The 21,921-nt window shown below is 32.1% G+C and overlaps 4 protein-coding genes across 5 annotated transcripts; 2 read left to right on the top strand and 2 right to left on the bottom strand.

Annotated features, from left to right (window-relative positions):
• Positions 1-652: 652 nt before the first annotated feature.
• On the bottom strand, positions 653-3,847 carry LOC128393151 (uncharacterized). The gene is made up of 3 exons (XM_053353280.1): positions 3,622-3,847; positions 3,144-3,233; positions 653-1,574 (listed from the first exon to the last, which is right to left on the bottom strand). Exons 1-3 carry the CDS (start codon positions 3,662-3,664, stop codon positions 1,012-1,014), a joined length of 696 nt encoding a protein of 231 aa, XP_053209255.1. The 5' UTR covers positions 3,665-3,847; the 3' UTR covers positions 653-1,011.
• A 129-nt stretch (positions 3,848-3,976) lies between these two features.
• On the top strand, positions 3,977-6,460 carry LOC128393150 (motile sperm domain-containing protein 2-like). The gene has a single exon (XM_053353279.1). It carries the CDS (start codon positions 5,444-5,446, stop codon positions 6,359-6,361), a length of 918 nt encoding a protein of 305 aa, XP_053209254.1. The 5' UTR covers positions 3,977-5,443; the 3' UTR covers positions 6,362-6,460.
• A 2,303-nt stretch (positions 6,461-8,763) lies between these two features.
• LOC128392922 (uncharacterized protein DDB_G0271670-like) lies at positions 8,764-13,886 on the bottom strand. 2 transcript variants are annotated; one of them, XM_053353014.1, is made up of 5 exons: positions 13,747-13,886; positions 13,485-13,583; positions 12,826-12,934; positions 12,177-12,265; positions 8,764-11,781 (listed from the first exon to the last, which is right to left on the bottom strand). In XM_053353014.1, exon 5 carries the CDS (start codon positions 11,560-11,562, stop codon positions 10,111-10,113), a length of 1,452 nt encoding a protein of 483 aa, XP_053208989.1. In that variant the 5' UTR covers positions 11,563-11,781; positions 12,177-12,265; positions 12,826-12,934; positions 13,485-13,583; positions 13,747-13,886; the 3' UTR covers positions 8,764-10,110. The 2 variants fall into 2 exon arrangements, with proteins under 2 accessions (XP_053208989.1, XP_053208990.1); XM_053353015.1 differs by lacking the exon at positions 12,177-12,265.
• Positions 13,887-17,867: 3,981 nt separating this feature from the next.
• LOC128392931 (N-alpha-acetyltransferase 35, NatC auxiliary subunit-like) lies at positions 17,868-21,918 on the top strand. Its single transcript, XM_053353024.1, has 9 exons — positions 17,868-18,002; positions 18,195-18,221; positions 18,440-18,515; positions 18,966-19,491; positions 19,569-19,792; positions 19,891-20,868; positions 20,933-21,321; positions 21,400-21,477; positions 21,599-21,918. The coding sequence occupies exons 2-9, from the start codon at positions 18,207-18,209 to the stop codon at positions 21,656-21,658; spliced, it is 2,346 nt and encodes a 781-aa protein (XP_053208999.1). The 5' UTR covers positions 17,868-18,002; positions 18,195-18,206; the 3' UTR covers positions 21,659-21,918.
• The last annotated feature ends 3 nt before the right edge of the window (positions 21,919-21,921 follow it).

Below are 21,921 nucleotides of genomic sequence, written 5' to 3'. Positions count from 1 at the left end.
TAATTCAATCAACTTATTGGGAACTTATCGGTTAAATCTAATTTAACTGTTCTCAAGTATTGACATCTATTGGTTTTTATTAAAATTATAATTATAAAAAGTGATCAATTAAATGACTTAAAGATAAAAATTTGTGAATGAAATTATCAATTGAGTTGTATACGCATGACTCATTAAAGATCAATTGTTTATATCCACCGGGTAATATTAATTTCTTTTGAAATTGGGCCGTAATTGCCCTTTAAATGGATCGTTTTAAAATGTTACTCAGTAAATTTCGTTGAAACTAGTGCTAGTGAAGGGTAAATATCAAAGGTAAGTAAAGAGTGAACAAAAGTGAACACAACCACGTGCTCGCAGCATTGATTGCACGCACACGAATGAAAACCCAAAAATTTTCTAACAATAAGCTCTCTTAATTTTTCTAATTAGAAAAAGCATTTAAATACTTTTTCTTTGTAAAAATTGTTCTCTGTTCAGTTGTATGACGACCGTAAGGGTCAGGATAGGGTAAGGGTAAGGATCGACCCTTAATCACTTTTATTTAGTGAAACATTTGATATTCTTAATATGATCATTTCCAAGCTCATCAGCTCATCAGCTCATTCCTCTCGTTTTCATGAGTGAGAATAATTTTGATTCAATTGCTTGATTGTTATGAGAATACAAAAAGATTTTATTAAGGTAAATATAAGTTTCCACAATTAATTTTTAGAGGATTAAATTTATAGCCACAAGTGAATTAAGAGAAAGTGATTTTCTTAGGAACTGATTACAAATGATGACTTGATGTTGTTGCCTCAAAGTTTTTGAGATTTTGTGATTACTTTTGTGATCGTACAATCAATGGATTGTATTAAGTTAAAACCAATGATTAATGAAAAATTATTAAAGTGTTTGTAAAAAAAAAGTTTTTTGATTAAAAGGGAAAATTTTCCAGTCGTTTGCGCCAATTGATCATTTCGATATTGTTCAATAATCGTTTCGATTTGTTTTTCCAACGAACTTTTTTTATTCAGAGTTACCAACGTACGTTGAGAATACTCGAGATAATAGACTGTTCGATTTGGTTCCGGTCGGTGCAGTTCCAGAGGGAGGTAAAAGTCCTTCACATTTTTCTTTCTTGTAGGATTGACAGACGATCTCAGGTAATCGGGAGGCCGCTAATCGAACCAATTTACGGCTGATCTCAACGGCTTCGTCTCCACATTTCGCTTTCAAATTTGAAGTTAAACAATCGTCGAATCGATTGAAGGCACAACACGAGGTAGAAATACGTTTATCCCATTGAGCGTCTGAGATAATCTCAAGAGCTGCTTTCAAGTCTTTTGTACATTTCTTGGAATCTTTTCGAGATTCGGACATACACTTGGCGTGTTTCTTGTAATCCTCTCGTAATTTAGTTCCAGCGGTACAAAATTCATCGGCCACTTTTTTACCACCAGTTCCAAGGAAATCAACTAATTCCTTTTGCGATTCAGTGGCACATTTAGAAGTAAAGTTCTTGTGACACTCTTCAGCTTCTCGAATGAATCCACATTGTCGTTCGATCTCATCATCAGTTCCAGTGTTTTCTAAATTTACAGAATTAAAAGAAGCAAACAATTAAATTTATAGTTAAATATAAAACATTAATTCAAATTAGTATTCATTCAGTATTATAATTAGCATCAGGAAAAATATCAACAGAAATGATTGATAATTGAAGCGTCATTGCGATAACGTAATAAGAATAAAAATTCATAATATAACCAATTCATCGGATTAATTAGTTAATTTGTCATTTCCAATTATTATAAATTCATTTTGAATACATCATCAGCTTTATTTTGTTTGAAAGTGTCGCTAATCAAATCAAAATTCATTCCATGAAAAGGAAAACCATTAACATGAACATTTCACCAAATTGAGTCAACCGTTAATGTCAACCTTTTTGCTAATCATCAAACTAATGACAAAGTTGATTATTATTCTAATCATTGTTAGTTAATAGTTTAAGAAAATTTGATTGTGCTAGCGACCATAATGATGAGCTTAATTGTCTACGACGAATGAGATATTTAAATATAGCCATAAGGGTAAAAATGTCCTAAGAAAGCTAACCATTAATTGTTCAACATTAAACAATTTAATTTAAGGACTTTTTCCTCAAACAACATGATCAATCAAATTGTTATTATTAACAAACTATCAGCCGAAAAAGAAAATAATTAATAGCCAATAATTGAAAGGATAGGATTGGCTAGGAACTGGTTGGCTAATTGTGGAAAAGGGAAAAATGAATGATAATAACACAATCTGATTTCAAGGTTAATTGTCCTCTACAATTATCTCTGTAAATTAAAAGTACAATTATGCTGAAATATTAATTGTGGTTGTAAATTTAAGTTCAAATTTAAGTTTAAAATAATAGACTAGAAATATTATCATCAAATCAACTAAAGGGCTTTTCCATTAACTGAAAAACTGAATTAAACTCGGTGAATGTTGATTAAAATATCAGCTGATTGGTTAATTGTCAGCTGATTGCGAAAAATAATCGAGCTTTACCTTTTCCATTAACTTTTTGCCGTAACTTCCACTGTGCTTTTCAAATAACCAACAAGTAATCTAATCGTAGTGATGATTAATTAATTCAGATTAATCAAATTGGTTTAAAAAATTAGTTAATGGAAAAGCCCTTAGATAGAAATAAAACATTAATCATAATCATCATGGTGCAATTGTCAAACCTTAAATTGTTCGTCAGGTTATTGTCAATTTCATCACAATTAGTTAACTGTCCATTAAAATGAATCGATTGCATCACGAACCTTGAGAGTTTCTGATTGTTATTTTCAAGAAAACAACAACAAAAACATTCACATTAAAAATAAACTTTTACTTTATGGACTGAGTTTCGATTAATACTAATGAACTTATTGTTTATTGACAATAGACTTCAATATACTCTTGGTGTCTCAAAAGTATAAAAGTAAACACATCTATTCAAACGGGAGAAATGCGATGGAAAATTGTCTATTTAATGATTATCATGTTAATTGTTATAACGAAAAGGGTTAATAGTTAATCAGTTAGGTGATTGTAATCAATTGTTCCAAGTGAATGAATTCAAGACTAATTGTGAAGAAACATTTTCTTACCTGAAGGATTATTGGTAAAAACCAATAAAGTTGCAGCACAAAGATCAAGTTCTCGAAGGTGACATTGTTGACTCTGAATTTCACCGATACCTGAAATGAGAAAACAATAATAAGATTATCATTAATATTAATTAATAAGCAAATTGATTAATGAAAAAGGTTAACAGAGAAAAATTAATTGAAATTAAATTGCAAGTGAATAACATTCAAATTTATCGGTTCTAATTGAATTAAAAGCTAAATCAACTATTCTCACATTGAATGTTGACCATAACCTGATTGTTGTCGATAAAGAACTGGATTAAAACAAAACGATTATACAATTTGGAGAAAGGTTAAGGTTATAGAAAAAAAGAAGAGAAAAAATGTTAATTTGTCTTCTCATTAATTGTGAGATTTACAATTAGTCTGCAATTAGATTGATTTTGATTAATAATTAACAAAAGGAGTGAAAGGAAAGTTAAAGACAAATACTCACATAGAATTGCAAAAAACGCTGCGACAAAAAGATATTTCATCATGTGAGAATTGATTGTTTTGAATAATCGGAGGAACAATTTGTTGATTGTGATTGGTTAACTTTTCGAGAAAAAATTGAAAAGTACAAAAACTAAGAGTAACAATTGAATGGAGAAACTTTGATTAAGAGAAGATGAAAAGAGAAAGTGATTTACCTGATGACAGAAAAACAAATTACCAAGAAGAAAGAAGAAAACAAGAAAAGTGTTAACTCCTTCAAAAAGAAGAGAAGATGAAAATCGGAGCCAAAACATTGACGATTTTACACTTGACGTCATTGAGACTTTTATATCTTTCATTTTTTTTCTCTTCTCTTTATTTTCTTCCCTTTTCTCTCTCTTTCTGGACACTTATCATCTTAATCTTCAGTTAGAAGAGAGAGAAAAACACTATAAGTTTGGTAATTGTGTTTCGTTGGTCTCTTTGGTGGAACGGCCAAGGCTAAGATTAAATCTTCTTTCCTTTTCTCTGCCATTCGATCGCCATCTTGCTTTTTCGCATTTTCATCATCTTTGTAGACTCTTCTCTCTCTCTCTCTCACTCACTTTCTGTGATTTAAGTACTTTTACCTGGTTTGACGAGTGCAACGAGTTACTTATTTGAATATCTTCCAGTGTCAACAAAAAGGCGGAATCCAATGGAAGGGATTCCATATATTCATGGAGAAAAATTCAGAGCCAATTGGAGACTTAAGCTAATCAACTGTATCCTTATGTCAATTTTATTCATTTATATGAACAATAATTAATTGTATGAGCAACGAAAATGTTGACTGAGTAACAACTTGAAGACAAACAATGAAACCCATTCGATTGCAAGTCTACAATTAAATATTATAGAGAAGTAAATTGACAATAAATTATCACATTTAAATCAACAAATCAGAAGTAACAATTAACTGTTACCAGTGACATGAAGAGTAACATTGGATTAAGTATAAGTAAAATGTCATCGGATTGAAAAATGGAGCGAACAACTAATTCAATTACATTAACTAGCAATAGAATTAATTGTTGAAATGGAATTGGAATTGGAAAAAAATCGAGAAAATTAAATTTATTGAGATTCTGATTAACAGATGAGGCAAAAAATCAATACGCTAACAATTAACTAAACACAATTGAATGAGATTAAAAAAAAGTAACATTTACAATTGAATCTTTTTTGTTTGTTTGATTGTTACTTCACTTTTCAATCCAAACAATTAACCAATTATGATGATTGAATGAGAAAAAAAGTTAAATCATCATCAATGAAATGGCGATAGTAAAATTAACAGTTGGTGTTAATTGTAAAATACACAATTGATTAGGAAGAAAATTTTTTCTTAATCAGTTGATCAGCATTTCCTGCTGATTGAGTTGTGAATCTTGATTGATTCTTAATTGTTAATCAAGGTTTTAACTTTTTTTTGTTGGACACACATTCACCCTTAACTATTATCTCAATCAAATTGATCAGTTTATCAACAACTCTTGAAGTGCTCAACCAAATTGATAGATTTATTTAATAGCGATCATCAATTTTGACTGAATCTATGTGATTGTGAGGTAATTTAATACTAATCAAATTTTCTAGGATTGTGATTAAATGTGGAACCAATTTCAGCAATTAAATTGAATTTAAATCTTTTCATTTGTTATTCATTTCAAGCTAATCGCTCATTTGAATTGATCTTTGCAAGTGATTAAAGTTTTTCTCTCATGTGTCTCTCTGATTGATAAAAATTATTTTGATTGTGCTGTTTGTTTGAGTTAATTGTTCTGATCAACAGAAAGAAAATGTCACCATCAATTGAGAAAAATAATAACAACAATTCATCAATTGCAAGAGAATCAATAACAGAGCAAGTGACAATCAACGAAAAGCTCAATCTTTGTTTTCCTCTTGAATCGTTGACCCAAGTGCGAAGCGATTTGATCAATTATTCAAAAATTAACGATAAGAAACTGGATCAAGGTCTATTGTCACAATTAATGATCGACGACAATTTACTTTGCCGTTATATGAAACGTCGCCGAGGTCACATTGAGCCTTCGGTACAGTTTATCATCGGGGCTCTTGAATGGCGACACTCGTTGGGTTTGGACAAATGTTCAGAGGAAACATTTCCCGTTGAACTTTTTTCCTCCGGTGGACTTTTCATCTTAGGCCACGATAACACCGGTAACACTGTTCTTCACATTCGAGTGTCTCATTTTTACAAAATTCCCGAACTTATTGGTCTTGTTAAACAGTTCGTCATGTTCCATATGTACAAAGCGGACGAAATGGGTTCCAGGTCATTCCCGTTGACCGGTGGTTGGGTTTTGGTGTTTGATTGTTCAAACGCTTCACTGGCCCAAGGTGATCCCGAAATGTTGGCCTTCATCAATTCATCATTGAAAAACTATTTCCCCGCCGGGCAAAAGTACATTCTCATAATCAACCTCAATTGGGTTCTAAGAGCAATTAAAACTCTCGCATTCACTTGGTATCCATCAGCTGTTAAGAATCGAATCAAATTCATCTCAATCAAACAAGTTACTGATTATATTCCGTTGAATGAGTTACCTGATTATCTCGGTGGGTCAGTTAATTGTTACCGTTCAATTCCCAAAAACTGTACAACATTGGAGACGCTTCGTTCAAACGGTTCAATTACTTTGGCTCAATCAGCTTACGATAAAATCATCAAAATACTTACACTCGTTAATTAATCGCAGCAAATGACAATAACAATTAGTTCATTTTTCACCTTAAATATCTTATACTCATTCAATTAAAGATTCGTGTTGATCATTAAATAAAGTCAATTATATTAATATTTGTAAGGTTCACTTCCAGGAGGAATCATTTGTAAACATTTCTAACTCTGGTCATCCTTGTGAGCTAACGAGTGTCCGGCAGCCTTGTTAGAAAATGATTCTAACATAAGTTTAATTTAATATCTATCAAAGGACAATCAGTCGTGAAGTTGACGGCCTTAAAAATTATCGATTTGCTTGGTAGTGACCTTCTTCATGGGACACTTGAAAATAGTTCTAAACATGATTGATTTCGAGTGGTCATTTGGTCTCAAGGTCCATGGGTTAGGTCAGAAACTATTTAGTTAATTGAAGAACTTATTAAACCAAATTACATCGAACTCAATGAATTGTCAACTGGAATCACCATTGTCATAGTAAATCATCTGATCAACTATCAGCTTTATACTGGTCAGTCGATTCTGCAAAGGGTCATTTGGAACTTGGAATGGCCGATAAACGAACGGAAAGAGCCTCAAATCCTCGACGATCACAGTCACTGATAAGAGTTAATTATTTCTAATTCAAATTCAATGTAATCACTTTGTTCAAATTATAACGAGACTTTTTCTCGCATTAAACTTGAGAGAAAAATTTAATTGATTAAGAAAATAATCTTCGTGTAATTAGAATAGAAAAATAAGGAGGAAAGAATAGTTGGCTCGATTAGGGAAAAGAAGAAAAATTAAATTTAAAACGAAAATGATTAAAATTAAAATTCGATTAACAGAATTTGAAATTACCTCCTAACAAACTTTTCTCTCTTTCCCTTTTTGTATTCAGAGTCTGAATTTGAACAAAATCGCTCCATCTACTGGATTTCGGTCTCAATATTGATTCGATTTAATTTGATTGACTCAAATCTTTCACAGCGAAACGTTGATTGTTTAATTAATCGAGAAAATAAACTCTCCACTTCTCAAATTACTGACCACACACCACTGACCATCACCTTACCATCTCTCTGTTCAACACAATCGAAAACATGAAAAAAATTTAATATAACAATCATGATTTTACTGAATTAAGGTTTAACTCTAATTAATTTTGATATTTAATTGTAATCGTTTGAATGTTTTCTCTTATATTTGTTATAAATGGACTTAAAATGAATTGATCATTACGAATCAGAAACTTTCTAGTTAAGAATCAAACTTTTTTTGGTCATAGATTTTTGAACGAGCATCTCAAAAATATCATCAATCGTTTATTTCTGATCAGCCAGACGGAAGATATTCGAGGCCAAAGTACCAAATTTGATACCTTATAGTGACCTAGCTATTAATCATATCACTATGAAACTCAAGATTTACATAGATCTTGTTTTGGTCTTACGATTTGTATCGTTAACTTTGATTTGTCATTAGTAGTTTTAGGTCTATTCAGGTTCCAAAAAAATTCGAATAAATGTCCGTTCTCCGTTATTACACTAACCAAATTGCTACGAAATATTTTCAGTAATGTACACTCATAAAAGGCAAAAGAAATGATCAGATAGATTTTCGATTTCGTCATATTACGAAAAAAGTTCTGAGCCTCAAAGTTCATGAGTTTCATAGTGATATGATTAATAACTAGGTCACTATAAGGTATCAAATTGTAATTGGAGCCGTTTGAACTGCGGCCTTTAGTCTTTATCATAGATTATCACCCAGGAGTTTATTGAAGCAACCAAAGGTTAGTGAAAGAAGCTTATGATTACCATGCTTATCCTAATTGTTTGATAATTGTGAACAATAGCACATGAATCTCATGTTGATCTCGGCATTAAATCTAAATGGAAACAATTAAAATTCAATCAACAGTCAAATTTGAGCTCATCTTTATCACCATTAGACAATTAACAATTGCTAATATTAACCGAAATGTAAAAAACATAATCACTGTTTCTGATAAGCAAAACTGACCAGTTAGTCCAACGGCTTAACGGTCCTCCAGAATTCACGAATGGACCATCAGCGTAAATCGAGACTTCAAGAGACTTAAAATTTTATTTCGAAAGATCCGAAAAAACTCATGATTTAAATCACAATTAATTTAGAAGATAATCGATATATTCTATCCAATTTTTGAAAAATCGAAAATCAAATATGTTATTTTCTTAATTCCAACTAATTAGAACAATTTGAATCGTTCTAAGCGAAGGCCATTGATGTAATAAAATGGTTATTAACGATCAGTCGAATAGCCAATCAATTGAATCTGTTTAATTTTCGAAAGATTGATGATTAGCATGAATATCAATTTCTCTTCTAAATTCAAGGTGATTAACAATTTACTAATTTTTCAACCGAGCAAACGAAAAAATCAGAGAGTTTAATTAATTTATAAAACTTAATAGAGGAAAAATTTTCCTCGATCGCAATCAAATTTTGTCCAAAATGGTTTAATTTATTTTGGTGATTTTTAATAATCTATCTCGAGCCACAATTACAATTAATTTTTAATTTTCCAATGAATTGTATAAGATGAGTTTCAATCTAAAAGTGGGATTGTGATGCTTTTTAACAATCAATTTTTGAAATTACATTAATTGTATTTTATGTTAATTTATTATTTTTTTTTTTTGGTTAATTGTTATTGTAGTCAAAATAGTTGCTCGACTATGTTGTGATTTTTTATATTTCAGCTCGTTATCGTTATCGTCTTCGTCGTCGTCGTCGTATGAATAATAACTTATATAATTTTGTACTTGATTTTTTAGGAATGTTAGAATAGCGACTTAGATCATTGTAGCAATTAGTTAATTAGTTCAATTAGGTAAGTGATTTTTCGCTTACTTAAGGCTTCTACATATGGTCATTGCACTCTTAATGTAATCAAGATTTTCATTTCAATCTTTTCCGTCTTGTTCATTACTCATATTCATCTTTTTCGTATGATGATTTTTTTTATGGTTCAATTTGTCATCTTAATCATCAAAGTCATCGTGTTCGTCATCGAAGCTGTTGTCACCATCGTTATTCAAATTGACTTTGGAAGATCTAATCATCGATAATAACTTTCCAACAAGATGATGAATAATTAATTCTATGGAAAATAAAACAAAAAACGTAACAATTGTCCAATGATGATTGGACTTCAATATTAATTTGAATTCGTAATGTAACTTGCAGTGGGAATTTGCTTATTAGTCCTAAATTTTTGAAAGAAAATATTCAAAGTGAGAAGGAAAAAAAAATGTTGAGAGTTTAGAGACGACGATGGTGAAGGTGATGATGACGATATTGATGATAATGATCATGATAATTTAGTAATTATTGATAGTTCTTTTTTGTAATATGTCATGTGTTTAGAGTTGATTCTAGGTGAGGTATTAGAATGTTTTTCTTTTGGAGTGTTAGGATAAGCACTTTAACTTTTCTTTCCATGTTCCTCTGTTTGTCAATCTCTCCAGTGAGAGACAATCTTGTTCAATATTAGCATCTAACAGCAAATCCATTGATTTGTTGATGTTGCTGTTACTTTGTCCAATGTTTCTGGTTTTGACTTGTTTTCACTTTAATTTACTTGCTCTTTGCTTTATTGGCATAATGTTGATGTTGTTGGGAGGAGGAGGAGAGATGATGAGGTGGTTTTCATCCTTGATGATAATGATTTTCTTCATTTTTCTCTTTATCAATTTGTAGCTTTTTCTGGTTGATAATCTTTTTTTTTTGGTCTCATAAAACTTCACTATTTTTGATAGTTACTCGTTGTTGACGATTTTTCCGCTGTAACATCCAGGCTTCTAGATGCTCGGTTATTGCTTCCGCTGTCATGTCAACCTTTACATAGGGATTCTTTGGATAAGCTATATCATTATGCCAGGAGCGATAATGTTTCCTCATATGATTAGCATTTTGTCGCTCCAAATATCTACAGCCCATTTGAATGCAACATTTAACGATCTCACTATCCACTATTGGCCGACGGAAACGACGTAAAACGGAACTTCGTTGGTGGGAAAGATCTTTATTATTATTATTACCATTGGAGGCACCTATGGGTTCACGAGTGTTTAGATAAGATTGTATTGAATTACCAGACATATCAACCTCAATCTCTTCTTCTTCATCATCTTCTTCATCTTCTTCAATTTCATAACTATCCGCTGTTATTTGTTCCTCAACATATGACTCATCTTCTGGATGAAGCTCAAAATCACGTCCCATTTTGAATCGCATTAGATGATGGTTATTACTCTCATTTTCATTTTCCATTTTTCTTTTACTATTCGAAGGACACTTATTATCGCTATTAATGCTTCCATTGTTAGTAGTATTAGTACCATTACTTTGATATTGTTTCTGTTGGTGGTGATGTGAATGATTGTGTTGTTGTTGTTGCTGCTGTTGCTGGTGGTGGTGTTGGTGGTGTTGTTGTTGATGTTGATGAGATTGGCGATGAGAGCTTGAAGAGGAGGTGTTTGTTTTGATAACTGATGATGGAGTTGATGATGATGATGATGATGATGATGGAATCGAACTCGAGGTTGAAGTAGATGATAAAGTTACTGGTGTTGGTGCAAGAGACTGCGAGGGGATATTGTTTGAATTGGGAAGAGAATGGTAATGATTAGTTGTCAAAGGAATTGCAGCACTTGGAATGTTAGTGGTAGTGGTTGATGTTGAGGTGGTTAACGGGAAAGAGGAACCTTTAATGACTCCAGTCATTCTATTGCCTTTGGATTGATTGCACGAGGATAAATTAAGGTTTAATGGCCCTTCTTCAATGGGTAGATCACACAAGGAACCCGAATAATTGGCAGGTTCGTGAAATTTTGCAAAATTGTCCGTTGCCTCTTTAACTAGTAAATCATTAACCAAGGAAAGTCCATTACGATCAAGTGGAGGGGGTATGTAAATTATTTCATTAATTTTGTGAATAGTTGATTCCAATCGTTCAGATTCATTCTTGTTTGCAGCAACAATCTGATCAGAGGCAGTTAAAGCTCCAATTACTTCACTGATGGTGGCCAGTTTTTCCTCATAAATCTTGTTATTACGAAATAACATTTTCTGTCGACACCAAAGTTTATGAACAAATAATTCCAAACAATTCATGTATAATCGCCCATATTCATCAAGTTGATTATAAACATAATCACGTCTCTCTTCTGGATCTGGATTCATCGTTGAGCCTTTTTCCTTACTGATTATGATTACCCCTCCTTGATACTAGTAAGGTTGCTTTTGGTGAAGTCAAATGGTTAATACACAGATGCACAGGGAATAAATTAATTATTAACAAGTAAAGATGAAGATTATCAATAAAATGAAAACGGTAAATACGCTCGTTTAAAGTTCACTTGGAAAAATTTTCTTCAATAGTACATGAATTATGTAGAACACCTAAAATTATAAAGGAAGATGAAAAAATGGAAGAAAAAATTAGAAAAAGAAGAAAGAAGAAGAGAGAAGAGAGAAAAAGAAAAGGAGACTTTATGAGTGTGATTATGTAAGTGCATATATTATAAATGGAAAATGAGATAAAGACAAGGAGAATGAAAGAGAGGGAGAGAGAGAGAGAGAGAGAGAGGAAAATGAGAAAAGATGGTGAGTGAAAGTGCACTAGACGATATTGAAAATGAGTAAAAAGAGAAGAATATTGTTGATAGGAAGATAGAGAGAGAGAAAGAGAGAGAGAGAGAGAGAGAGAAAAATAGAAAGAGAGATAACCTTAAATGAAATGTTCTCAAGTAAAAAAGAAAAGAGAAATGGAAAAGAACAAATTTAAGGTATATTACCCAAAGAAAAAGATACAGTTGTTTGTGTGTCAGCTGAGATGGTCAATGGCATTGATTGTACCAATGGGAACACTTAGACAAGTAACAGACTAAATTAGTGACCAAAAAAAGAGAGAAAAGAAAAAAATAATCACTGAGAGAATAAGAGGAAATATGTAAAGAACGATACTGAACAGTAAAGAAATAAGGTGATAGAGACATTAAGAGAAAAGGACACTTGAAGAAAAAAAAGAGAAAGAGAAAATAGACAGACACCAAAAAGTAGAGGATGATGATGATGATGGAAGAGAAGTGGAAGTTGGAATGTAACTGTAAAGGTAGAAATAAGTAAAAGGGAGAGAGACGTGAAGACAGGAAGAGAAAGAGAGAGGAAAAAAGAAAGGTAAGATAGAGGTAACTGTAGATAAGGTAAAAGAGGTTCAGTAAATATAGTGAAGGTAAATTTTGGTGAAGAAAAACCAGAAAGAAATGAGGGTTTTATTGGAGAAGAGTGGACATTGCAAGAGAGAAATTGACCAATTTGAGGAGAAAAAGAAATGCAATTTTTTTGTAAAGAAGCACTTGAAATAAACACAGAGTGAGTGGGAAAGTACAATAATCATGAGATAATAATTAACATGTTTAATAGTAGTTAACAGTTCAAACTTACCAAGGGGAAAGTAAGCAACATCAAATAGGTAATAGTAGCTGGGTAGTAGTTAGAAGGTGGATGAGAAACCTACAAGAGAGAGAGAGAGAGAGAGACAGACTGAGAGAGACTAGGGAGAAAGGGGGAGAGTTGAATGAATATGAGTGAAACAAGAGAGAGAGAGAGAGAGAGAGAGAGAGAGAGAGGAAGAGAAACTTAAACTCATAAAGACTGAGAGAAAAGGAAAGATGAAGATAGAAGATTATCACAACAGAATGTGGAACAATTTTTCTTCTTCTCTTGTCTTCTCTTCTTCTTCTACTGAATTATTACAACACACAGAATCTATCAATGTGCTTAAGTTTCCATTGGTAACCAAAGGAGAGAGAGAGATAAAGTAAAGGGAGAGTGAAAAAGAAAGAGAATCAATTGAGCTTTTCATCATCATCTGGGAAAATATTCAAGTGATAGAAACAGAGAGAGAGAGAGAGAGAGAGAGGAGAGAGAGGGAGTGTAATTTGACGAAGTTGTAAAAGATGAAGAACAAAGTGAATAAAAATAAACAAAGCACTGAGAATAAACTCTGGATATTAAAAGTCAATCGTGTAAATTATATTCCCACAGGAGGGCAATTCCTTTCTCTCTGCAAAAATAATGGAAAAATCTAAGCCCATAATCACCTAAACATCTTCAATATTCATTTTCCGGTATCGCCAAGAAAAAAACTATAAACATCATCAGAATGTCGGAACTTGTGTAGTTAAGACATGGAAATTTTCCTTTGGAAATGCGAAGAAGAGAATAAAAGTGAAGAACACAAATTACAAGAATGACAGGTAATCATATTTGATAGTTAATAAAATTGATTAGTTAAGAGGTTTAGATGAAAGTTCGTCATATGTCTAAGAAGAGAGAGAAAAAGAAAATAAAAAAAACGCTTACCTCTTAAAACGAAAGATGTTGAGCTTAGATATCCTTTTGAATCTTAAACCAGATTAGACAATTTATCATTATTCTCTCTAATTCCAACTCTGGGATACGAACAATTAACAACTGAATTAGAAATTTAAACAACTGTTTTCAATTATTCTCTTGTTGAATAACAACAGAGAAAAACGTTTTCTTCAAAGAGAATAGAACATTTAAATTCTTATATTTATCAACGATCCCTGAGAATTTAAGTTTTCTTTTTTCATTAAAAGTTGATCATCAATTGATTCTCATTTTAATTGGAATCTTTTTTTTTATTTACTCGCCTGTCTATTGGTATTTTGGTTACTATCGACAGAACAATTAACCTTAGTGATTAGTGGAGTTTAAAATGATTCACATTCTGTGAATTAATTAACTTGATCGGTTGTTTATTGATTTTTGAGAAAAGTAAACAAAACGTTAATGTACATTTGGAATTCATCATTTTTTTTCTTGTTATTTTGCTCTCTATCTTTTTAATTGTTCATGTTTATCACTACACAAAATCATCATCATCATCTTGATCACAGGTATTTTTATTTATCGACTCGAACAATATTTCTTTTTATTAATTTTTGTTGTCTCTTTTCTTTTCTCATCTCTTCAATTGGCTTATCTACTTTTACCTGTAACTGGATAACTACAAGGATACACCTTACATACGATCATCATCTTCTTCTTGGTTATCATCTTTATTTCTTTTCTTTTTTCCCTCTCTATCGTCTAGAAATGAGGATTCAGACTCCATGTTTTCAGGAGGTTGCGTGCTCTCAACAGGGAAACCGTTAGATGGCGTTTTCTTAAGCACATGATTAGGGGAATTCAAATTCTTTTTTTCTTTGCCAAATGCTTAATTTCTCGTTTGTTTTATTCTCTTCCAAGTAGATTACTCATATCTAACGTAATTTCCAAGAATTTTATCTACCTGGCGATGGAAAGATAATTGGAAAACAATTAGTATCATTTCAACAGAAGAAGTGATCAAAAGTCAGAAACTTGACTTTCTTTCTCTCTCTCTCTCTTTATCAATTGACTCAAATCCATACCTGATTGACTTAATCGATTTCATGATACATTCAATGGTGAATGGCGTTTTTTTCCAATTGATTAAAGCCAACATTCTTTGTATTATGGTGGAGTTAACGATTTCTTATTCTTAACTTATGCCGAGTTTTCCTGATGAATTGGTTTAAGGAAAAAAATTATCTTTGTTTGGTGATATTGGATTAAATTTCAAGTAAACATGATTGGATATGATCTTGAGCAATTAGATGGAAGATTATCTCGAATCCCTCTAATTCATTCAAAAAGTAACTAATTTGCCTCTACAAGGAAACAAATTGAAAATGAATTGTCTCTCCAATGCAAAGTCAAGTCCAATGAGTCCATCGTTGAGCTAAAGTTACAATTGCCCAAGGCTATTGACAAGAAATTGCAATATTTAATTGATCAACTAAAACTGACTGAAAACTCAACAAGAGAAAATGAGAAAGTTTTACCAACATTATGATTCTTTCAACAGTGATTAGTTCTGAAACGAAGACTAATTAAGATTAAAAGTGACGCAAAAATTAACTTTTTGCTCGCATTTCAAGTTAAATCTAATCACAAATTTTAGATTAATTAATGTTGATTCCGTGATGAGTGTAATTGAAAGGTTACAAATTGTGATTAATATTGATCGCTTGCTATTTTCTAACTAAAACAAACCACAATTAACTTGATCACCAACACGCTGAGTAATCAATTGCACACCAAAAGATTATCAATGATACAAAAAAAAATCGTAATTTGATTGTCTCAAATCAATTGAGATATTTTGTATACAATTGTAATTAACATGAGTGATTATTATTATATTTCAACATCTAACAATTTACTAATCAAAGAATAGCAAGAAAAAAGTTAAACCAATTCAATTAATCAATGTTGTTATTATTACACGTAACTTAAAGCTAATTGTCCTTAATTAGCAAAAAATAACTTTCAGCTCCTGAACAATTATCTTGATGATTACCTAATTGTGAAGATAATCAGAGAGAGAGAGAGGAAAAGATTAACCGAAAAATTAATCATAAATTGTTGGCTAACAAACATGGTGATAATCAAGGCTGTTAATTAGTTAGCACTCGCAGTAATCAATTGTTACTAATCAATTCCCAATGAAAAATACGAATTGAAACAATTGATTAAATAAAAAAGGAACAATCAACTTGAATTCTCACGTGCTATTAATAATCATTTTTATCAAACTATAACAATCTTAACAACTGCACTTACAACAATTAAGCAACTAATCAGTCGCATCACATTAATTGATAATGAGAGAAAAATAGAAAAAGAAGATTAAATGTCAAACAATTAACATATCGAAAAAGTAACTTCATCATTAATCATAAAACATATGAGTTAATTAAGAAAGAAGTTACAATCACAATTAAGACGAAAACGAAACAATTAAATTAATTTTTCCAGGAATTTAGCATTAATTTGAAAACATGACACGAGATGACAGCACAAGCCTCGAATTCAAACTGAATTAAATTAAATTTAGTCGCAATTATAATCATCGAGAAAACAAATTGTTGAATTTGGACATTTTGAAAAGAAAAGTTGTCAAAGTTGATTCGAAGTTAATTTGCTAATTTTTCATCGATTTTTCTGAAAAATGTCCATCAATGTTTCTTTATGATCAATCGTGTACAAAGCGGACGAAATGGGTTCCAGGTCATTCCCGTTGACCGGTGGTTGGGTTTTGGTGTTTGATTGTTCAAACGCTTCACTGGCCCAAGGTGATCCCGAAATGTTGGCCTTCATCAATTCATCATTGAAAAACTATTTCCCCGCCGGGCAAAAGTACATTCTCATAATCAACCTCAATTGGGTTCTAAGAGCAATTAAAACTCTCGCATTCACTTGGTATCCATCAGCTGTTAAGAATCGAATCAAATTCATCTCAATCAAACAAGTTACTGATTATATTCCGTTGAATGAGTTACCTGATTATCTCGGTGGGTCAGTTAATTGTTACCGTTCAATTCCCAAAAACTGTACAACATTGGAGACGCTTCGTTCAAACGGTTCAATTACTTTGGCTCAATCAGCTTACGATAAAATCATCAAAATACTTACACTCGTTAATTAATCGCAGCAAATGACAATAACAATTAGTTCATTTTTCACCTTAAATATCTTATACTCATTCAATCAAAGGTTTAACAACTTAATCACTACATAAATGATAACTTAATCAGTGATACTTGTACCTTGATCATTTACATGTAAATTTAACAATATAACTTTAAACTAATCGTCATTCTAGTGAGTAGAAGAAAGTTAATTGTTGTTAATTTAGCCGCTGTTTACTTTTCACTAATTCTGGTTGACCAAAGAGTTTCTTATTTCATTAGACACTTTTTAGGACAAAGTTGTTAGGTCACAAATATAAAGTTTAAATTTATTTATTTTTCTATAATCTGACCAAAAGTTTTCGAAAAAATAAAGTTCGAATTGGCGATTGTGATCTGCTTCATGAGACACGAAAATAGTTGTAAACATGATTAATTTCGAGTGATGATAAGTTGGTCTCAAGGTCCATGGGTTAGGTCAAAGACTATTGAGTTAAATTACATCGAACTCAATGATGAATGAATTGTCAACTGGAATCACCATTGTCATGGTCAATCATCTGATCAACTATCAGCTTTATACTGGTCAGTCGATTCTGCAAAGGGTCATTTGGAACTTGGAATGGCCGATAAACGAACGGAAAGAGCCTCAAATCCTCGAAGATCACAGTCACTGATAAGAGTTAATTATTTCTAATTCAAATTCAATGTAATCACTTTGTTCAAATTATAACGAGACTTTTTCTCGCATTAAACTTGAGAGAAAAATTTAATTGATTAAGAAAATTATCTTCATGTAATTAGAATAGAAAAATAAGGAGGAAAGAATAATTAGCTCGATTAGGGAAAAGAAGAAAAATTAAATTTAAAACGAAAATGATTAAAATTAACATTCGATTAACAGAATTTGAAATTACCTCCTAACAAACTCTTCTCTCTTTCCCTTGATTGTTGTGTTTGTATTCACATTGATGGTACAAAGATCGGAGAGATGATCAAACCCATTAGAATTAACTAATCACCATCGCAATTTAATGGTAATTTATCGAGTTACAATTAGTGTATCAGTTAAGGAAAATTTTCTAATGAAAATCAAAGGTAAGTTGATTTTATTTCACGGAAATTGTGTTGATTTGTTAAAACAAAATTCAATTTCTTCATCTTCATCATCTTTTCCTTTCTTTTTCTCTTTCTCTTTTTTGTTTCTCTTTTCAATCCTTCTCATCATCATCTGGTTCTTGGTCTATGTTTATATCTTTCAATTTTTTCTCTCTCTCTCTCTCTCTTTAGTCACATTGTTTGATGAATTTCCATCATGTAATTGTTGTCATCTTAATCTAGTGAAGTTGATCAGAGAGAAAAGGACAGAAAAAGAGAGAAAGTAAAAAGATTATCATCCCAATCATCTGGTTATTATTTATCTTCATCGTTTATTTTTTTTCTTTTCTGTTCTCTTTGATTTTCTCTTATTTTCTCAATATTTTAATTTCTTCATTTTCTCTATCACATTTACTCACTGGTTCTCTTTCATTCAGGATATAATGATAATGGAGCCATCGAGTGATTATGATTGGACTGATATCACCCAGGAGTTTATTGAAGCAACCAAAGGTTAGTGAAAGAAGCTTATGATTACCATGCTTATCCCAATTGTTTGATAATTGTGAACAATAGCACATGAATCTCATGTTAATCTCGGCATTAAATCTAAATGGAAACAATTAAAATTCAATCAACAGTCAAATTTGAGCTCATCTTCATCACCATTAGACAATTAACAATTGCTAATATTAATATTTCCATCATGGAAAATGAAGATGATGGATTGATTTTTTAATTCTGTATTCTGGTGATGGTTTTTTCCCTCTCATGTGCTCATTACAATAAGTAATTGGATCTTCATACTATACGAATTTATCTGTTTCACCATTTTGAGGTCGGATATTTTTCCCAAATTGCCAACAGTTTAGAATTTTGTAAAACATTGTCCACATTTAGAATGATTGACTTTCAAGGGTCAATTGTATTTGTTTATTCTGATTATTTTATTTTTCTTTACAGAGTTGAAACTCGGAGAGCTATTACATGATGACATGTTTGGCCTTTTCGAGGCGATGTCAGCCATTGAGATGATGGATCCCAAGATGGACGCAGGGATGGTTTGCAATAGAGATAAAAAAGTTCTCAACTTTGATCAATCAGTGAAAGAGGGAAAATTAAAGATCAAAGATTTAACCTGTGAAGAGAAAATTGGAATCATTGATGATACTTACAGTCGACTTGTTTCTTGGTTAGAAGGTCATTCTTTGGGTCAAACGGTGTTCACCAATCTTTACCTTCACAATCCACTTGCCATTGAAGATAAATGTTTACGATCTTTCAGTTTAACTATTTTAAAATTGGTTGAAATAATTCGTGACTTTGTTTATCGAGGGAACGTAGTAGAAGAGGAAGATTTTCAACCGGCCTTTTATTTTCCAATACCAGTTACTATTACCGATAGTAAAGTTTGTGGAATGATTCGTGATGTCGAAGAAGAAATGTCCAAAAAGGTTAAAAACTATCAGAAAACGATGAATAATTTAAAATCTTGTTCAACCTCTTCTGTCGTTTCTCCATCTTCAACAACTCGCTCTTCAATGAAGATCCCATGAAAACCCTTACCAGCGGTGGTGGTGAGAGTGGCATCGGCGGAGGAGATAATAACAATGGTAAATTCACCAGTTGTGATTTAAAGGAGCAAAAAGATCACCAATTAAACGTTGCTCTTTTTGCTAGACTTAAATTTTCTCGTCTATTTTACCAGTCACTGATTATTTTAAAAAAGGAAACTCTAGCCAAGAATAATTTAAATACTACTAATCATCACTCCCACCACCTTCACAGCAGCAACAACAACAACAACAATCCTCTAATCTACATCATTCTCATCACTCTGTTGCAACCTCTCCTTCCTCTTCTGGTTCATCTTTTATTCATCATCATCATCATCCCCACCAGCATCTTCACCATCAATCAAATTCAATGAAAGTTAATAGTAACAACCATCATTGGGCGGAAGATGCTGATAAATATCTTCAACAATCTAGTGAAACCATCTCCGTTTGGCAACAAACCCTTTCATTGGGAATTAAACCTGAGCCCACCACCACAACAACCACTTCAACACCAAACTCTGATTATCGAGCTGATTATCCAACCATAATGGGCTTTGAACCTCTAATTAACCAAAGGTTTTTACCTCCAACTTTTCCTCGTTACACCAAAATGAAATCACGTAAAGAGGCCATCGAGTATATGGAATATCTTGTCTCCCGTATCCGTCATGTGATCAAAATAACTGACCATTTACCCTTTCACATGGCCCTAGACTTTTTTACCGAATTCAGTAAAACATCATCACCACCGTCTTGTGTCCTTTCACGATCTTTACTTCAAGTTTTATACCTTCCAACTGGTACCGCTCCGTTAAGTGACCTACTCCGTGAGGATGTTAAAAATTTCATCCAACCTCCTTCAATTTATCAGAAACCCTCCTTTTTGACCAACGATCCAGAGGCCAGGGAAGTGGTCGATGTCTTTTTCGACCGATGTACCGGGCCAATGTCATTTTTACTTCGAATCAATGGTCACAATCGTGCCCGTCAACGAGATAAATTGGCTCAAGTTTTGGAGGAACTGGCGACCATTCAAGATGAAGCCGATAAAGTTGACTCTTACCTAAACACCATAACCTCTAAATTGGATATACCCACAAGTCATCTAGGCTATTTTAGCACTTGGGTACTTTATCATATTCTAAGGGTCATGATACAATATTTATTGTCCGGTTTTGAACTTGAATTATATTCGACTCATGAATATCCTTACATTTTTTGGTACCTGTACGAGTTTCTCTATGGTTGGATGGCTTCAACTCTTTACCGAGCTCGATCTTTCATTGCAGAGCAAAACGCCATCTCAGGTAATTCAATTATCTTTCATTTCATTCATTTAAATATTAATAATCTTTTCAATCCATTTTTTAGAACTTAGAAATAAAAATGTCAATAAAAAGGTAAAATCTAAAAAGCGGAAACAGAAGCCTCATCAACGAGAATGGTTAATCAATCAGGCATTACAACAACTCTGTGGTGGCTACTTTAAAACGGTCAGCGCTTTCCGGTTAGAGGGTAAATTGAAAAGTCCATGGTCGGGTAATAATAGGGAACAAAGCAGGTACGAACATAGATTTGGACCATTTAAAGCCATTTCCGCTCCACCGCCAGTTTCGTATTTACAATATCGAGGAGCCATGGAGGTGGAAAACTGTACCATTGATGCTAAGGAAAAGGCCGCTGAGTTTTATGCAACAGCCTGTAAATGTTTCCAACAAGCTAAAGTACTTTTTGAAACTGTACCCGATCCAAATGAAGAGGTAACAATCAAGTAAATTGTTCCAAATTGGTTGATTCTAACGATTGATTTTGTTTTCACTTTCTTTTGTCAATATTAGATTTCATCTTTCATCAAGGTTGCCAAAACCAATTTTATTGTGATTAAACTTTTGTTAAGTGGACAAGGAAATACAAAGGTAAATTTTAATGTTCACCTTTTTTATTTGCTTGCAAACAATTGATAGATATTTAAATCTATCTTTATGTTGAAAGTTATTTGAAAATAGTAATTAGTTAATTGTTTCATTTTCTTTGCAGACTTTACCGGAGTTTGATTTTAGCATAAATAACAAATTCCCAGTTATTCGGATTCTGTGAATTTTATTTCTTAGGAAGTGATTTGAAGGCGTGGAAGTTCATATATAAATAAAATGTTTATCAATCACCAGAATATTATTGTAAAAGCCATGATAAAACAAGAAGCTGAAACCCAGGGGCTTAATCTTTCACCGATTCGTGCAGCCTTCCAAAAAATCCCAAGAACACTAATGAGAGAGAGAGAGAGAAAAAAAAATCAACAGAATTATAAGAAAATAGAGAAAAAAAGTAAATCAATTAAATCAAATGCGATAAACATATTG

Source organism: Panonychus citri, unplaced genomic scaffold (assembly GCF_014898815.1).
Source record: "Panonychus citri isolate SS breed McGregor unplaced genomic scaffold, ASM1489881v1 Contig00138, whole genome shotgun sequence".
Taxonomy (NCBI): domain Eukaryota; kingdom Metazoa; phylum Arthropoda; class Arachnida; order Trombidiformes; family Tetranychidae; genus Panonychus; species Panonychus citri.
This window is presented reverse-complemented; position numbering and strand designations above follow the sequence as displayed.

Excerpts from the sequence above, each read along its gene's own strand:
- LOC128393151 (XM_053353280.1), bottom strand. The coding sequence starts at position 3,664 with ATGATGAAATATCTTTTTGTCGCAGCGTTTTTTGCAATTCTAT. Across the intron at positions 3,234-3,621 it reads AGCGTTTTTTGCAATTCTAT|GTATCGGTGAAATTCAGAGT; the intron begins GTGAGTATTTGT and ends TTCTCATTTCAG. Across the intron at positions 1,575-3,143 it reads TTTTACCAATAATCCTTCAG|AAAACACTGGAACTGATGAT; the intron begins GTAAGAAAATGT and ends CTGTAAATTTAG.
- LOC128393150 (XM_053353279.1), top strand. The coding sequence starts at position 5,444 with ATGTCACCATCAATTGAGAAAAATAATAACAACAATTCATCAATTGCA.
- LOC128392922 (XM_053353014.1), bottom strand. The coding sequence starts at position 11,562 with ATGAATCCAGATCCAGAAGAGAGACGTGATTATGTTTATAATCAACTT.
- LOC128392931 (XM_053353024.1), top strand. Across the intron at positions 18,516-18,965 it reads GTTTATTGAAGCAACCAAAG|AGTTGAAACTCGGAGAGCTA; the intron begins GTTAGTGAAAGA and ends TTTTCTTTACAG. Across the intron at positions 21,322-21,399 it reads TACCCGATCCAAATGAAGAG|ATTTCATCTTTCATCAAGGT; the intron begins GTAACAATCAAG and ends TGTCAATATTAG.